Here is a 19,392-nt window from a genome sequence, read left to right on the forward strand (position 1 = left end):
CTCCAAATGAGAAATCAGTAGTTCTTCAGGATTTTATAAACAAAAGATCAAAACAACACTACTTTCAGCTTTGCAAGAGATTGAGTAAGAGATTTTTAGAGCAAGTGAGCTTTGAGAGAGTTTCAATGCTTGAATAATTAATTTTGATTCACAAGAACCATGTATTTATAGGCTTTCAAGTAGGTTCCTTTGTTGTAAGAGTTTCCTTAAAGAGTTTCCCAAATTGTTAGAAAATTTGGGTTTCAAACGGCTATAATTTAAAAATAAGAATTTTAAAATTTTTGCCCATTGAACAGTGTTCAATCATCTGAAGTGTCGTGGTCAGTCAACTGAAGTTCCTTAAACCCTTAAAAAAAATTAACTAGATACAGGGTCAGTCAACTGAAGTCAGAGTTCAGATGACTAATGTCACAGGTTCAGTTGACTGAAGTTGCAAGTTTAGTCATATGAAGTTTCTTACACCCTTTAAAAAATAGAACTGGATACAGGGTCAGTCAACTGAAGTCAGGGTTCAAATGCTTGATGTCGCAAGTTCAGCTGACTGAAGTCACAAGTTCAGTCATCTGAACTCACTGCTGCAACTCTCTGCTTATTCTCGAAATTCTTTAGTCATCTGGACTTATACTTCAGTCATCTGAAGTTATTCTTCAGATGTCAGAACTTAATGTTCAGTCAACTGAAGTCTCTACTTCAGTCATCTGAATTGAAAAGTTCAATCAACTGATCTTATTTAAATCTGTTTTATAAAAAGTCTTTCTTTGAAAATCTTTTGCTCTCTCATAAATTTAATAAAAACTTAATTAAATAAGTCTTTAAACCTTGATAATCTCTTAGAAAAAGCTTCAAAATATATTTCAAAGGTATTTTTCCTTTTGAAATACTTACAAATATGTTTCCTAGGCCTTCAAGCTTGAGTTCACTTAGCTCTTGAGATGTTTTGAACAATTTTCTTGAGCTTCAAATATATCAGGTCCTTTTTGAATCTTTGAGAAGATATCTTCATGCTTGACTTATACTTATTCTTCTCTTAAACCATACTTGATCTAAATTTGATCTTTGCTTTGAACCACACTTGATCAATATTTCCTGAAACATCAAAACTCAACCTTTTCAAGTTGAATCATCTTTTGTTTGTTATCACCAAAATCAATTAAAAGACCTTGTTAGGCCCACAGAAAGACTTCAATCTGGATTACAAAACAATACCAATAAAGTGTGATAATACAAGTGCTATTAATATATCAAAAAAATCCTATTTCACACTCATGGACAAAGCATATAGACATCAGGCATCATTTTTTAAGAGATCATGTTCAAAAAAAGGATATAATTCTTGAATTTATAAATACACATGATCAATGGGCTGATATCTTTACTAAACCTCTCTCAGAAGATTGGTTTGTAAATATAAGGAGAGAGCTTGGTCTATTGCACAATAGAGATATTGTGTAAAGAGTTACAAAATCAAGAAAAAGATCAATGTCAGCCGACTAACTACAGGGTTAGCCAACTAACTAAACAAGGAACTAACAAGGCAGAATGCAGTCAGCCGACTGGCTCCCAACCTAGTCGACTGGATGAATTTTAATTCTCGAAATAGAATGCACTCAATTGACTAGCTCCTGACCCAGCTAACTGACTGAAGGAAAAACCCTAACTTTAGTTATAAAAATACGAGTCATTTGAATAGTCAGTCAATTGACCTAGGGTTTTCTCTCCACTTAGTCTCCATCTCTAACTCTCCTCTGTTCTCCTTCTTCCAAATATCACAATAGATCATCCTCCAAATCCATAAAGTTGTCAATCCCTTTAATTCCTACATCAAAATGCCGAGAACCAAATCACTTGGGAACAAAAAGGCTTCCACCTCTTCGCAGTAGCACACCGAAGACCCTGCTATTGAACAATGGCTTGCAGCTCCTCATGCCAAAACCTTCTACCACAATCAACTCAGCATGACGAAACCTCTTCTTGGTAAAATTCTTAACACATCTTTATTTTCATCTGATTTTCCACATATCCTCTCGTTATTCGAAACCCTTGGATGGAAAAAATTCATACTATTTCAAGCCTATGGTCACTTTCCAAACCTTATCAAAATTTTTTATGCAAATCTTGTTCAGGAAGCAAATGGTTTTTCAACAAATGTCATGGGAAAGTCCATATCTCTTACTCCAGAATCTCTTGCAAAAAAATTTCGTATTACCAATGGTGAGTTTAGGTGTCCTACTTTTGGCACGTCTTGGATCTATGAGCAAGAATTCACCCCGAAAGAATTTATTCCTTTGGTATTTGACCATGCACCTATTTCATTTGAAGGACCTCCCTTATATAAACACCTAAATCTTTAGGCACAAATTTTTGTAGAAAATTCTCACATACAACATCCTTCCTCAAGCAAGATCTTATGCCTATATTTCTTATGCGGATTGTTTTGTCCTCTGGTGCCTACTCAAGGGTAAGAAGCTGGATTTACCAAGCCTCAAGCTTCAATGGATGATCACATGCATAGAGGCATGACAGGTTACTCTTCCTTTTGGAGGAACCCTAAATATGCTTTTTGCTAAACTTCATATATCCTCATCTTCTGATCTTTTTGTCAAACGTACCCATTATGATATTTTTAACTCCACTACTCTTAAACTAATGGGCTACGAAAAATGCAATGATGAATGGATTCTTAAAGGAAGTGGAGGTCAAGCACCTCCTCCTCCTCCTGTTGCTGGACCCCCTGCTTGGTTCAATCCATTTTTTCAGCAGTTTACCAATTTTAGTCAAAACATGCAAACCAGACTTCACTCTCTTCGAACCAAGTTCTCTGTTGTTCAAGAAAATTATTCCTCACTTGATAAGCGTGTTGGTCGCATTGAAAAACATCTTGTTAGTTAATCTCGTCCTTCAGATCTTATGGATATTAGTTCAGCTCCTGCGAGTACTGATCGTAGTGATGAAGAGGACTCTCAAGATGGCAACGGTGATGATGAGGCAAACACAGAAGAAGAAAATGAGGAAGGTGAAGCTAAGAAATCAGAAGAATAAAAAGAAGAAGATGAAGGTGAAACTGATGACTCAGGCAAAGAAGAAGAAGATGAAGATGAAGCTGATGATAATTGATGTTCTATTTTCCTTGAAATTTTTTTTTATTTTGATATGTACTATAATTTTGGATGGTAGCTTTGCTTCCTTATTTCCCCTACTTTTTGATTGATGTCCAAAGGGGGAGAGTTTTTGTGACAAGCAAAGATGGAAGTATATGAGTACTTATGTTATGTTATGAATGCTATGTTATGAATGTTATGTTATGAACTATGCACTTTTCCCTATGAATGGAATATTGTGAATTGTTATGAATGTTATGTTATGAACTATGCACTTTTCCCTATGAATGGAATATTGTGAATCTGATGCTCTTGTGAATGTATATCTATGGATGAGTATGTGCATGTGCATAAAAAAAAAAAAAAAACTATGAGATTTGATACTGGATACATATGCATATAGTAAGGGGGAGTTTATTTTTATCCTCATCTTTGCTTCTCAATTTGTCATCATAAAAAAGGGGGAGATTGTTGGTCAAATGATGCTTTTCAATCTTATTTTGATGATAACAAATGACGCTGGTATAACTTTCTTGTTGAGTGATTTTGTTTCAGGAATATATATCTCAACACAAGAGAAAGAAGTTATGAATTAAAGTATCATCAAGAGAACAAGTTGTGCATTTTTATCATGTCAAGAGAAAGTTTCAACAAATCTTTTCAAGCAATAAATAAGAAGACTTGAGTTAAATATAAAAAGGGACTTGAAGTCAAGAGGCTTATCAAAGACTTGAAGCATCATGTTTAAGAAAAGCTTGATGCAAGTACTTCGTATTAAGTTACAATTTAGAAAATATAAAGCTCTTTAAAGGACCAATGTGAACTTAGGAAACTCATTTTAAAATCCTTGAAATATTTTATGAAAAAAAAAATCATAAGTGTAAAGCTGAAATGGAAAAATCAAAAAGAAAAACCAATCTTTTGTCTGCCCAGCCGACTGACTTAACCAAGGCAAAATTACCCAATCGACCGACTCAAAATGAACTATGTTTTGCCAGCCGACTGACAATTTCTTGAAATAATTTTTGGGAGATAGAATGGTGCCAGTTGCTTGTCCAGCCGACTGACCCTGTGATTTTTGAACTAACCAGTCGCCTGTCTAGCCGACTGACTTTGCGAGTTTTATTTTTTTAAACCCCAACGGGCAAATTTCAAAAATTGTTTTTTCAAAATATGAATGTTGTAAAAATTTGGAGACCACTCAAAGATACTTGGGGAACAAGGAAAGTAAGCCAATAATGGCTATAAATACTCCTTTAAACTCAAGAATTCAATCATCCAAGCAATTACTCAGCTCTCTTGAAATCAAAGCATTTAATTTGTCAAATCATTCTATTGCTCACACTCCATCTAGGAGAAAAATTTTGATACTCTGTTGAAACATCAAAGCCAAGACACACACTGTAAGTTTGATTATTCAAAACAAACTCTTGGTGATCTCTAAACACTTGAGCTTCATCGTTTCTCTATTTTTTATTTGATTGAAGTATTGATTGTTCTCTAACTTGTACAACTCTACTCTGTTTTGAGAGTTTCTTTTGTACACAGATCATTATAGCAATCTCTTTGTATTATTGACAGTTCAAGGCTTGTTTGGATCGTTGTACCAAGTGAGGATTGTTCACTTGGAGAGGTTTCTTTACCTAAAAGAGGGATTTTTGTAAAGGCTTGCTCTGCCCAGTAAATAGCATACTTAGTGGAATCTTTTGGTGGAATTGACCAAAGGCGAGGGCGTAGGCTGGGAATAAGCCACACCTCGTAAATCTCGGTGTTCTTCTTCTCCTTACTCTCTTTATTTTCTGCATTATATACTATGTATATCAAGTGCGGGTTGCAAGGCTTATACATCATATTCAAGGAAGTCTCTTGATTTAAGAAAGTACGTTTTTTTTAACCATTTGCGGAAACCCAAAAAGGGAGTATGTTGGTTAATTTGAGGAAATATTGGTTAAAAGATAAAGCAATAAAATTCATTCAAAATAGGCTTTGCAAAACAGCTATAGGACTTCTATCAAAGGAAAAATTATTCTTGAATGATTGGTTGAGTTTTATATAGGATTGGATTGTATTCTGTTTTTGTGGTGTGATTTGGTTTAAATTGTAAATTGATTAATTCACTTTTAAAGTCTTGAATTACAACAAGTAAGAATAAAAAGAAAAATACTAAGTTTAAATAAACCAATTCACCCCCCCTCTTGGTTGCTATCCTAAATTTTAGGACCAAATAAATCTAAGTGTAGCTTTTGAAGTGGCCTAGTGGTAGAGATTTTTTTCTTCCTCTTAAAGCTTTTTTCTTTTTTCCTTGTTTTCCTAATTGGCATGCATCACCGATTTTATCGTTCATAAATTTAGTCTTAGGCAATTCCTTAACTAATTCTTTCTTAACAAGTTTAGATATTAAATCCATGTTTGCGTGTCCTAGTCTCCTATGCCAAATCCAACTAATTTCATTTATAATAGAGAAACATGTAACATGTTGAGAAGCAATGTTATCAAGGCTAGTGATGTATACATTTTCATGACGATCAACAGTAAACAATATTTTGTTTTCAGATTTGTTTTCTATAGTGCATTTGTTATGTTCGAATGAGACTTTATAACCTTTATCACATAGTTGACTTATACTCAATAAGTTATGTTTCAGTCCATGAACTAACAACACATTATCAATGACAAGTGAAGGTTCTTTACCTACTTTACCAACTCCAATGATTTTACCTTTAGAGTTATCACCAAATGTAATGAATCCTTCATTTTTGGATATGATAGATGCGAATTTTTCTTTATCTCCTGTCAAGTGTCGTGAGCATCCGCTGTCCATATACCACTTGTCCTTCGAGGAGGACAATCTCAACTACATCTGTAGGACATAATCAGATAACTACTTTTGTTACCCAGATTTTCTTGGGTCCATGAGGATTAGTACTAGATTCTCCTTTGACTTTCCAGACTTTCTTAAGTTTGAAATCTTTATTTTCGAAAGGACAATCAAATTTTATGTGACCCAACCTTTTATATTTAAAATATGTACTATTTCTATGAAATTCTTTAGTTGGAACATACGATTTTGACTCTCTTACAAAATATCTCATGTAGAGATGTTTCTGTTTTAGATTCTCCTTTTCATTAAAACCAAGACCTTCCTTCTCTAGGGAATTTCTTTGAGCTCCTAGGAGTTTTTCAAAGTTATTTTGACCTTCAGTAAATTTACAAATCTTTGTTTAGTATAAGCAAATCATAGCATCTAAGCTAGGACTCAAATTGAAAGGGGGAGCATCTAAAATTAAATTTCCATCTTGTTATGCTCACCAACATTTCTCCAGCTTAGATCTGTTGTGAATTCCATGTGGCATGTGCTAAATTGTGATTATCTTTTTGAAAAATTTAATTTGAAATATGTTGTTTTGCATTAATTTTGTGTGTTGCTATATGATATTGATTTAAATTTTTATATCCTTAAGATCTATATGGTAGTATTTTTTTGGTTATGTTTTGTTTCTGTGCTTAAATGACCACTAGAATAATTATGCTTGCATGATCTTTAAAGTTTCTTTTTTAGTAAGCACACCCCCAGTACCTTTTTGCAAACATCAAAGGGGGTTGTATTTTTTTAGGGTAAGAAATACTTTCAAAGCTTAAATTCCTTATATTTATTATTATTATTATTATATATGTATATATTTACATATTTTTAATTGGATAACTGGTTCATTGATCATTCATAGATATACATGTGAACTAATTAGAACGAATTGATACTCAAATTTACACTTGCCTTCATATGTCGTGTGCTTTGAACTCATACCTTTCACGGGTCTTATGAAGTATTTTAATTGCAAAGGCTTGTGGATATTTCTAGTCCAACAATGTTTAACATGTGTTTTTATTTTTTTTAATGACCAGTAATACTAATGTATGTGTTTTTCTTGCAAATTTTTCAAACCAACAGTAAAATTTTTTAGTGCCCAAGTTTTAACTTAAAAAAAGGGGAAGAATTTTTTGAGTAAAATGTTTGACAATATTTTTTTGAGGGGGATTAAAAAGGGGTTAAAATATCTGAGTTGCATGCATCATGTATTTGTACTTTATAACTAAAACAAAATGCATGTTATTTTTTAATGTCTTCTTTCCTGAATATGTCTGAGCTATATTGATTTTACGTTATGCATATTCTTAGGGGGAGCCTTTTTATGCTAAACCCCATTTTGCTCTGGTGTGTTTGTCATCATCAAAAAGGGGGATATTGTTGACTTTTTGAGTCTGATCTCTCTTTTGATGCTAACAAAGCACAAGTATCTTATCCATGCATTGAGTGCTTAAATAGTTCTACAATTTAGCACGCACATGTGATAAGGGATAAATGGATGCCAGAAAGGCTTAAAGCTCGTATAATATGGCGTACTCCATGGAAGACAGAAGAGCAAAGAAGAATGAAGACATTTATTTGGTTTTAATTTGTAAATGCATTGGTCTGTAATAATGCATAACATGTGTGTTGTGAATGAAAAGCTCAAATTGACCATAGAAAAACCATAGGTGACCCAACATTTTGAGGAAAAACCTTTTGTAAAATGCTAAAATCATACAGGGTTTTTATAATGAATTTTGGGTTTAAAACAGGGCCAAACCTAGGTTTTATATAGACCTCGGTTGATCGGCTAGCTTAGGCTGAAAACACTTTGGTCAACTGACATCAACCGATCGACCAATTTTCAAAGACTCAAAGCCAGTCGACCGACCTTCGTTCTTGACCTGTTCCCAATACCTTAGTTGACCAATCCTTTTAGTTCAAAATGTGCCCAACCGACTGGACCTTAAGCCCAGTAGACTAGCCCTTGTGCATAGTTGACTGAACCTACGAAGGTTCAGAATCGCCTTTTGGCCAACACACCGACACCTCCCTAGGTCGACCGAACCCCGTTTGAAATTCAAATTTTCTATGAGTGGTTAGCCGACCAAAGAAACCCTGGGTTGATCGAACCTCTTAGGTTGCGATAATTTTAAGCCCTAAATAGGTTTAATTTTTTAATTAAATAAATTTAAAAATATCAAATGTGTCTCTAACAGTCATATTTTTCCCAAAGTCTATAAATACCCCTTCATAAACATAATTAGTAAGATGATTAGCCCAAAAATTCTCTAAAAATATTTTTGCTATTTTTTGACCTTCAAAGCCTTGATTTATACTCTCTTACTCCCATTTATTTAAAAAACATTTTTTAAGAGAGCATTTCATTTTGGGCAATCATTCTTCCCCTTCAAATTCATTTACTCTCATTTATTCTTTTCTTTCAAAATCATTTTCTTGAGAGTAAAAGTTTGTGGTTCTCCACATATCCTTTATTGATAAATATTTTTGGAGAAACTTTTATAGGTTGTGAATGTTTTCATATTCATTGCAAGATTCATAAGCTCAAATTCTTTATTTTCAAAAATCCTTTTTGAGCACAAGCCCTTGCTTTCCTTAAGCTTCACTCTGAAAAATAATTTTTGGGAAAATTCATGGGTTATTGAAAAGAGCCTTGAGCATATGTTTAAACTATAAAACCTTTGCTTGAAAGGTCTCTTACTCTTTGGTATTGAGAAAATTACTTTTCACACTCTCAACTTAATGTGAAAAATCTATTTGAGTGAAAAATACACATTCTCACATTGAGCTTAATTTCATATCATATGTGAGTGCACCATGTGCGTCATTGTTGTACACAACTACTTTTGAGAAGCATTTACTTGTACACAAAATATTATTATTATTGTATTCCTAACATGTGGTTAGAAGAGGATTGCACTGGCTTGTAACTTGTATCAAATTGGCTCAAACCCAGTTAGGAGAGTCTCGGATAGACTTAAGACCCGGTTAAGAATGTCTTGGACTAGTTTAGACCCGATTAGGAAAACTAGAAGCACCGTCCTATAAGGTGTAGCTGTATTGGTTGGGCTCAGGCTTGTAATTTGAGCCATGGGTATTCCTCGCCCCATAAGGAGAGGTGGTAAAGGTTGGGATCAGTCCTGTAATTGACCTAGGGTATTCCTTGCTCAATGAGGCGAGGAGGTTGTAATGGTGACGCTCCACCCATTAAGTGAGCACCTAGTGGAAACCTCTTACTTGTTAGCTTAAGGCGAGGACGTAGGCAAGTTCGGCCGAACCCCGATAACATATCCTGTGTCATTCTCTTCCTTATGCTTTTTAATTTCTACACTTGAATGATTTATTTAATTTGCTATATTTTGATTTAAATATATTTGCATATCTTATTTGTGAAATTGGTAACTACTTAGAAATACCCTAGGTTTTGAAATATTGATTACAATTTGAATTGAACCTAGGAATAATTTTTAAATACCCAATTCACCCCCTCCCTCTTGGGAATACACCATTCCTCAAAAAAAAAAAAAAATTAAAACATTTAAAAGAATATCATGCCACCTTAGAAAAGAAAAATATTGAGAAGATCTTAAAAATCACTTGCTTGGAAAGAAAAATGAAAAATTATTTTGGAAAAATCACCAAGGTTTCAAGAGAAAAGAATAATTCAAATAAACCCTTGGAAGTTAAAAATAAAAATCTTTTCAAAACGGATTCATGCTTAATTTATTAATCCCATGGTCATTTTTATGCCTCATCGAGTAAAAATGGAACAAATAAGCAAAATCTTTCACATGTGCATGAAACTTGCTTATATTATAAAGGGAAAGGGCACACATCTATTTAGAGGTGCCATAGGCAAGGATAAGAAAATGATGTGGGTAATTTGGAAAGCAAGCCCCTTAGGACCAAAGGAAGAATGGGTTCCAATAGCAATTTCATAATCATTTAATCCTTCCTTGATTCTTAGGTTTAGGGGTAGTGTAGAAACCCGAATCAAAAATAAAAGAAAATAAATATAAAATATATAAATAAAGGAAAAGGAAGGAAATGGGTTTGGTAGGACCCAAACCGTCGACGGATTTTATATGCTTAAGAAAACCATCACTGGTGTTCAGTCAACTAGGAGAGTCAACAGCCAAACCATCACCTGTTTTCTAAGGGCAGGGAAAACCGTCGACAGTTTTCCTGCGAGCCTGCTTACTTAAGGGCTAAGCAAGGCATATCCTTTCATAACTTATTTTCTCTCTCTCTCTCTCTCTCTCTCTCTCTCTCTCTCTCTCTCTCTCTCTCTTAAGGGCTTTTGGACTCTCTCACTCTACCTCACTCTCTCATGGGGCTCGCTCTCCTGTTGACTCACCCGGTGCCCATGCTCGGTCTTCGATCACTCTCCCCCTCTTTCTCAACTTGCTGATTTGTTTTCGATAGCGGATTGAAAAACTAGGGTTTTTCATTTTTCAAAGACCGACCATTCAAAAAAGGGATTTTCAAATATAGGATATATGATACGGTATTTTGAATAAAATGAACAGTGAAAAGCTTGGTTATTAACTATATATACTATGAGGTATTGGTTGGTTATTTATGGATTATGTTTAAATACTGAAATCGTGTGACAGGTGAATAATTGGCATAGTTATTGTGTAACCGGATTTGGGTATGATTGTGAAAATACTGAACTTTTTTGTGTAACATACTGGAATTGTCTTTGCAAAGTATTGGGTTTGATTTAACGGCTGGGGGCTGGGTTTTATTTAATGCCCGGGGGCCGGGTTTTATTGAATGGCAAGTTCTATATGAAATGAGTTTATAATACATTTTTATTATTGAAATTGCATGATATGGATTAAGAACAGTGAGGACTAGTTGTATTGTGAGCACGATACTATTTCTAGGGATTGATATTGAGATCAGTGTGCCCACACTATATTGAGAAATGTAGGGTGGTCTCTACTGTTTAGCCTGCGGAAGGATGAAGTTCCTTTCCTGGGGACTTGGGCTAGGATGTGGTAAGGCTAACGAATCTGCAACTGAGTTGTGGATACTTGCAGACGTACTTGCATATGGTTATTTTGACTGTGTTTGGGGTGATCCCCTAGGACATAAGTCCAGCCTTCGGGCTGCACAACGCGTACCATGGGGGAAGTAAATGGTGTTTAGTCCCAGGGAGTGTCTTTTACGCATATCTACGGATTTATGTAAAAGGTGTTATTATTTATTGAACTAATTTATACTGAGGAAACAAATGCATATTTTTCAACTATAAAAATGTTTATAGTAAAGTAAACTCTCCGCCTGAGGGCTTGCTAAGAAAGGAGAGTACCCTGATAAGTATAAGTTGTAGTCGTACTAGGTTATATAACGTGTTAGAGTAGAGGGGAGCTAAATGTATGGTCGTGTAATCTCCCATATCCTTAGGAACGTTTTCCTATATATAATTGTGTGTGTGTGTGTGTGTGTAAGTATGGTTTAGGGAATGATTTTATAACTGTGGTTAATTAAGAACTGATAATATTTTGTATACATTAAAACTCACATTAGCCACACACTTATATTAACTTAATATGCCTTACTAAGAAGTGTCTCACCCTAATATACAAATCATTTTTCAGGACAATCTCAAGATCATGCTTAGTGAACTCCGGGGCGGGGTGATAGCTAGTTTAGTTTTTGTAAGTTTTTGTAAGAACTCTAATGTATTTAAGTTATGTTTAAGGTCCCTGGATAAGTAATATGGTTGTATGGACTGATTTGATTTTTTGTATTGTAATATGGTCTATAATATGGATATTTAGAGACATTTGTTTACAAAGGTGATTTAGAACTCTCGTAATGTACTTTGGGAGAATATATCATTTTCCGCTGCTATTATATGATGAATATGGTATCAGGTTCACAAACATCCCTAAAGTAGCACTCTGGGCCCCACGTGGCGGGTCGGGGCGGTATAGGTCGTATTAGAGCCAATTTTTCTAGGTTCTGCAGACTTTGATGGTTAATAATTACCAGAGTATAGGTTGAGATAAGTTAAGGATAGGAATGGCTGGGTAGATTAGGCGAGTCTTGGTCTGGAAGCTTAGAGACGGTGATCCTTCAATGGTATTCTATGTTTTTACTAAAACGACGATTTAAGGAAAACCATGGTAAATCCATTGATGGTCTCGTTTCTGGGCTAAGAGATTGAAATTTGGGAACTTAAGCTGAAAATTTTGGTTGAGTGAGTATATGTTTGTCCTGGAGTGTGATTAGAGGCCGATATGTTGGTTTGACTAAGTTTATATGAGTAACGGAGAGAATTATGGTTTGTAGGAGGTAAACCATCGACCCCTTAGAAAATCCATCGACGGTTTTGTGGTAAAATTATTTAAATGATTCTTTTAACTACAAGCTCATATGTTATATTACTTATTCATTCCATACTTGCATCAACTATGATAAATGTGGAATTTTTAAGTCGATTTCTATCCTATCTTTAGGATGGATTCCAGGGGAAAGGACATTGTAGCTAGAGGGGATGATCACATGGATACTTCCAATTAGGATGATATGGATGCCTCTGTAATGCTACAAAGTATAGAACGACGGGCTAGGAAGGAGAGCCAGAGGGACTCTAGAGTGTTGGATCAGCTACCGAGTGGTCGGGGCTGCACTATTAAATAGTTTACCTAGATGAATCCACCGGCCTTTGCAAGAGGAGTGAACTCGGTTGTTGTTGAAGATTGGGTTAAGGAGATTGAGGAACTAATGGGTGTGCTGGAGTGCACGAAGAAGCAAAAGGTGTTGTATGGAACTTTTAAATTACTGGAGGAAGGGACGAGGTGGTGGAGATTGGAAAAATTGGTGGAGGAACAGCGGTTAGAACCTGTGATTATAACCTGGATCCGTTTTAGGGAGTTTTTCTTCGACAAGTACTTCCTTAATGCTACCTGAGAGGCTAAGGTAGAGGAGTTCCTAAATTTGACTCAAGGACACTTGACAGTACTGCAGTATGCGGCCAAGTTTATGAAGCTATCCCGCTTTGCTCCATACATGATCTCGGATGAGCTGAAGAAGGCCTGAAGGTTTGAGAAGGGTTTGAGGTAGGGAATACGCGCATAGGTGGTGGCGTTGTTGACTCGAAGTTTTTCTAAGTTGGTGGACAAGGCCATGGAAGTTGAGGCTAGTATCCAGGAGGGTGAGAGAACAGTAAACTAGAAGAAGAGGCCCTTGCCTCAGGGATTTCAGACTAGTACCAGCCAGGGTATATGGAGGCGGCTTGGTAATTTCATGGGCCAACGGAAGGAGATGGGATTTCAAGCCCATCAGGGGAATCCACCTCATTCTACCTATTCCAGATGCCATCAGAGGCATTGGGGTGAGTGCAGGGGTGGACCAGCTGGCTGCTACTAGTGTTGTGGGGCTGCCATGCGACGTTGACTCACACTCCACCACAGCATCAGTATACGGGAGGTAACCAGGCACCCTGAGGTGGTCACCAGAGGGGCACCGCCCAAGTTCGGGTGTACTCCCTTATGCTAGGAGATGCGGAGAACGCCAACGATGTGGTGATAGGTACTATTTCCATTTTGTCAAATAGTATTGTAGTGTTATTTTATTCATGTGCTACGCACTCTTCCATATCTCAGGGATTTGTTAAATTGTGCGAGGTAAAGACTCATTTATTAGATGCCGAGTTAGGTGTGGTCACATCGGTAGGGTTAGTCGTGGTGTGTAGTAAGGTGATCAGAGACTACCCAGTGGAGATTCAGGAGAGAATGCTACCTGCTAGCTTAATTGTTTTTGACATGCATGGATTCGACGTCATCTTAGGGATGGACTGGCTAGCATCAGCTATGCGAGTAACGATTACCATGGGAAGGAGGTAGTGTTCAAACCTCTAGGAGAGTAGGAGTTTAATTTTGTTGGGTCGTGTGTATGCTCTGCACCATAGATCATTTCAGCAATTCAAACAAAGAGGTTACTTTTGGAGGGTAGCAAAGGGTACCTTTCATTTGTAAAAGTAGCACTGAAGGAGGGACTTAAGCTGGAGGATATCCCAATGATAAGGGAGTTGTTGGATGTTTCTCTTGAGGGCTTACCGAGATTGCCTCCTGATCGTGAGGTGGAGTTTGCCATTAAGTTAAATCCAAGGACAACCCCAATTTCTAAGGCTCTATACAGAATGGTTGCGGTTGAATTAAAGGAGCTAAAGAAGCAGTTACAGGAACTACTTAATAAGGGAATCATCAGACCAAGCGTATTACCCTAGGGAGTGCCAGTGTTGTTTGTAAAGAATAAATGTGGAACGATGAGGATGTGCATTGACTACGGGAAAATTAATAAGATGATAATGAAGAACAAGTACCCATTACCCTGTATTGATGATCTGTTTGACCAGCTAAAGGGCACACAGGTTTTCTCTAAGATCGATCTATGATCCAAGTGTCATCAGGTAAAGGTTAGAGCAGAAGATATTTCGAAGACAACATTCAAGACTCGGTATGGCCATTATGAATTCCTAGTTATGCCGTTTGGATTAAAAAATGCTCCTGTAGAGTTCATGAATCCAATGAACAGGATCTTCCACCAGTATTTGGACCAGTTTGAGGTAGTGTTTATTCACGATATATTGGTGTATTCAAAGAGTCCAGAGGAACACAAGGAACACTTGAGGATAGTGCTTCAAGTGCTAAGAGAAGCAAAGTTGTATGCAAAATTTAAGAAGTGCGAGTTCTTGCTGGAATAAGTTGCATTTCTAGGACATGTAGTGTCTAGGGAGGGAATTTTAGTGGACCAAGGAAAAGTAGAGGCGATAGTGGATTAGGCAAGACCGAAGAACGTGCATGAGGTTAGAAATTTATTGGGTTTGGCAGGATACTATCACCAGTTCGTTGAGGGGGTTTCAAGGCTATCAGATCCTCTGACGCAGCTTATGAGAAAGAACAAGAAGTTTGAGTGGACTAGTGAATTCGAGTAGGGTTTCCAGAAGTTGAAGCAATAACTAGTAACTACCCCAGTGTTGACCATTCTGTCAGGAGAGGGTGGATTTGTGATCTACAGTGACACATCTCAGAAAGGACTCGCGTGTGTCTTGATGCAGCAAGGAAAGGTTATTGCATACACTTCTCACTAACTTAAAGAGTACGAGAAGAACTATCTTACGCACGACTTGGAGCTAGCATCTATAGTTTTTGTGTTAAAGATCTAGAGGCACTACCTATATGGTGAAAAATGCGAGATCTTTACTGATCATAAAAGCCTTAAATACTTTTTCACCCAGAAGGAGTTAAACATAAGGCAGAGAAGATGGCTTGAATTGATTAAGGACTACGACTGTACCATTAGTTATCACTTAGGAAAATCTAATGTTGTAGCAGATGCGTTGAGTCGGAAGTCGGTGGGTGCGTTAGTTTTAACGATTATTGTACAACATTAGATCAGGATGGACCTGGAGAGGTTGGGTGTGGAGTTAGTGGAAAGAAACCATCAGGCGTTCATTTCCAATTTGATCATTCAGCCAACCTTATAGGGGAAAAGTAAAGCCGCTCAGATGAAATACGCAGAGTTAATGGAAATTATAAAGAAAGTACGGAGTGATCAACAGATGGACTTTAATGTTTCTGAGGATGGAGTTCTCAAATTTCACACTAGGTTGTGTGTACCTAACAACACAGAGATTAGAAAGATGATTCTTTGGGAGGTTCACCACTCTCTCTATACTGTTCATTCGGGAAGCACGAAGATGTATAGAGATCTACTTGAATCATTCTGGTGGAGTAACATGAAGAGGGAGATTGCAAGATTCATGGAACAGTGTCTGACATGTCAATAGGTAAAAGTATAGCATTAGAAATCAGTGGGGCCACTTTAACCACTTAACATCCCTAAGTGGAAGTGGGAGCATATCTCGATGGACTTCGTGTCAGGGTTGCCTTCAGCGGTGCATAGACAGAGTGCCATTTGGGTAATAGTGGATTGACTAACGAAAACTATGCACTTTGTTTCAATCAGAGTCAGTTATTCTATAAATAGGCTGGCAGAGCTTTATTTGTAGGAGATTGTACGATTTCATGGCGTCCTGGTATCTATCGTTTCATATCGAGACCCATTATTCACCTCTCAATTTTGGAAGAGTTTGTAGATCTCAACTTACTTTCAGTACCACATTTCACCCGCAAACAGATGAACAGTCTGAAAGGACTATTTAGATTCTAGAGGATAAGCTATGGGCGTGTGTGTTGGATTTTGGAGTTAGTTGGATTCACTGTCTACCACTTGTGGGGTTTGCATATAATAACAATTATCAGGAAAGTATCGAGATGGCACCATATGAGGCTTTGTATGGTCGCCAGTGTTGATCTCTATTGTATTGGGATGAGGTAGGCGAGTGGCAGATTTTGGGGCCGAAACTTGCACAGCAGACCTCTGCAAAGGTCAAGCTTATCAGGGAGAGGATTAAAACAACACAAAGTCGGAAGAAGAGCTATGCGGATACTCGCCGATGAGAACTAGAGTTTGAGGTAGGTGATATGATATTCTTGAGGATTGCTCTAATGAAAGGGGTGATGAGGTTTGGGAATAAAGGCAAGTTGAGTCTTAGGTACATTAGGTCATTCGAGATTCTAGAAAGGATTGGTCCAACTGCCTATTGAGTGGTGTCAAACCCAGCATTGTCTAGAGGTCATGATGTTTTTCATGTATCAGTGCTGAAGAAGTACATATTAGATCCTTCGCACGTGATAAGTTAAGATCCTTTGGAGATCGGGGATGCTTTGGCATACAAGGAGGTACCAGTTCAGATTCTGAATCGAAAAATATAGGAACTAAGTTCTAAAAAAATACCGTTAGTGAAGGTGCTGTGGCATAATCATGTAGTTGAGGAGACTTTGTGGGAATTAGAGACAGAAATACGTCAGAAGTACCCACAGCTTTTCAGAGAGGTTCAGCACTAAGTAGGTAGGTGTCTGGTTTGGTGTGCAGGTTGGGGTAAGGTAGGTTTGTTTAGTATTATTAATGGTTTATGATTTTAGTGTATGAATGGTCTTGGGAGAGTTTTGTATGATATTGTAATCTTCCCAAACATTGTGTGTAACCACGGTATTCCTCTGCCATAAGTGAGAGTAATTAATAAACTTGGGACGGGGCCGCTATGTGGGTGGCTACCAACTCTTATGTAGGGTTGGATCAACATTTAAAAAAACTTCAGAGGATGTGATCAGTAACAGTTAGCATGAAATTTTTATGAGGGGAGATTGTAGAAACACGAACCTAGAAAATAAAATAAAATAAATATAAAAGAGATAAATAAAGGAAAAGGAAGGAAATGGGTTTGGCAGGACCCAAAATGTCAATGGATTTTCTACGCTTGAGAAAATCGTCATCGGTTTTCAGTCAACTAGGAGGGTCAACTGCCAAACCATCGTCGGTTTCCTGAGGGCAGGGAAAACCATCAACGATTTTCCTATGAGCCTACTTATTTAAGGGCTAAGCAAGGCATATTCTTTCATAGCTTAAACTCTCTCTCTCTCTCTCTCTCTCTCTCTCTCTCTCTCTCTCTCTCTCTCTCTCTCTTTCTCTCAGAGTTTTTTGACTCTCTCGCTCTACTCTCACTCTCTTATCTCTCTCTCTCTCTCTCTCTCTCTCCCATAAGCTCACCCAAAGCTCGTGCTCGGTCTTCGATCACTATCCTCCTCTTTCTCAGCTTGCCGGTTTGTTTTCGGCAATAGATCTAAAAGCTAGGATTTTCAGTTTTTCAAACGAAATTAGTTTCTTTTTGAAGAACAGGTAAAGGGATTAAGTTAAGTTAGGTTTTTATTAAGTTTGAACCGATTAAACTGCTTTATATATAAGTATACTATGATTTTAAAAGTTGTTTCAAAAACCGACCATTCAAAAAGGGATTTTTCAAATATAGGATATATGATATGATATTTTGAATAAAATGAACGGTGAAAAGCTTGCTTATTAACTAAATATACTATGAGATACTAGTTGGTTATTTATGGATTATGTTTAAATACTGATATCATGTGGCAGGTGAATAATCGGCATAGTTATTGTGTAACCGGATTTGGGTATGATTGTGAAAATACTGAAATTTTTGTTAAACATACTAGAATTGCCTTTGCAAAGTACTGGTTTTGATTTGATGGCCGGGGCCTAGTTTTATTTAACGATCAGGGGCTTGGTTTTATTAAATGGCAAGTTCTATACGAAATGAGTTTATAATACAATTTTATTATTGAAATTGCACGATATGGTTTACGAACCCTGGGGACTAGTTGTATTGTGAGCACAATACCTTTGCTAGGGATTGATGTTAAGACCGGTGCGCCCTCACTATATTGAGAGGTGTAAGGTGGTCTCCACCGTTTAGCCTATGTAAGGATGAAGTACCTTTCCTGGGGACCCAGGCCAGGAAGCAATAAGGCTAGCGGACCTGCAATTGAGTTGTGGATGCCTGCAGATGTACCTGTAGATGATTACTATGACTGTGTATGGGCTGATCCCTCAAGACATAAGTCCAGCCTTTAGGCTGCACAACCCATACCATGGGGGAAGTAAATGGTGTTTAGTCCTATGGACTGTCTTTTACGCATATCTGTTGATTTATGTAAAAGGTTTTATTATTTATTGAACTAATTTATACTGAGGAAACAAATGCATATTTTTAAACAATAAAAATGTCTATAGCGAAGTAAACTCTCAGCCCGAGGGCTTGCTAAGAAAGGCGAGTACCCTAATAAGTATCAATTGTAGCCATACCAAGTTACATAACATGTTAGAGTAGAAGAAAGCTACATGTATGGGAGTGTAATCTCCCATATCCTCGGGAACTTTCATCTATTAATAATTGTGTGTGTGTGTGTGTGTGTGTGTATATAAGAGAAAGAGAGTATGGTTTGGGGAATGATTTTATAACTGTGGTTAATTAACAACTGATAATATTTTGTATACATTAAAACTCACATTGGCCACACATTAATATTAACTTAATCTACCTTACTGAGAATTATCTCATCCCAATATACAAATAATTTTTCAAGATCATCTCGAGATCATGCTTAGTGAACTCCGAGGTGGGGTGATAGCCAATTTAGTTTTTGTGAGTGTTTGTAAGAACTCTAATGTATTTAAGTTATGTTTGAGGTCTTTGTATATGTAATATGGTCGTATGGACTGAGTTGGGTTTTGTATTGTAATATGGTTTGTAATATGGATATTTAAAGACATTTATTTATAAAGGTAATTTAGAACTCTGGTAATGTACTTTGGGAGAATGTATCATTTATTTTCGCTGCTATTATATGATGGATATGGTATTAGGTATACAGACGTCACTAAAGTAGCACCTCGGGCCCCACGTGGCGGGTTGGGGTGTTACAGGTAGTGATGACTAAAAGGTCTAGGAAGTGGTTTGTGCCTAAAATGACAAATCTTGGTATATGC

The 19,392-nt window shown here is 36.8% G+C and overlaps 1 protein-coding gene across 1 annotated transcript; it reads left to right on the forward strand.

Moving 5' to 3' along the window:
* The first annotated feature begins 12,633 nt into the window (after positions 1–12,633).
* LOC131158572 (uncharacterized) lies at positions 12,634–14,212 on the forward strand. The gene is made up of 2 exons (XM_058113440.1): positions 12,634–12,828; positions 13,895–14,212. The coding sequence occupies exons 1-2, from the start codon at positions 12,634–12,636 to the stop codon at positions 14,210–14,212; spliced, it is 513 nt and encodes a 170-aa protein (XP_057969423.1).
* The last annotated feature ends 5,180 nt before the right edge of the window (positions 14,213–19,392 follow it).

Source organism: Malania oleifera, chromosome 6 (assembly GCF_029873635.1).
Source record: "Malania oleifera isolate guangnan ecotype guangnan chromosome 6, ASM2987363v1, whole genome shotgun sequence".
Taxonomy (NCBI): Eukaryota; Viridiplantae; Streptophyta; class Magnoliopsida; order Santalales; family Ximeniaceae; genus Malania; species Malania oleifera.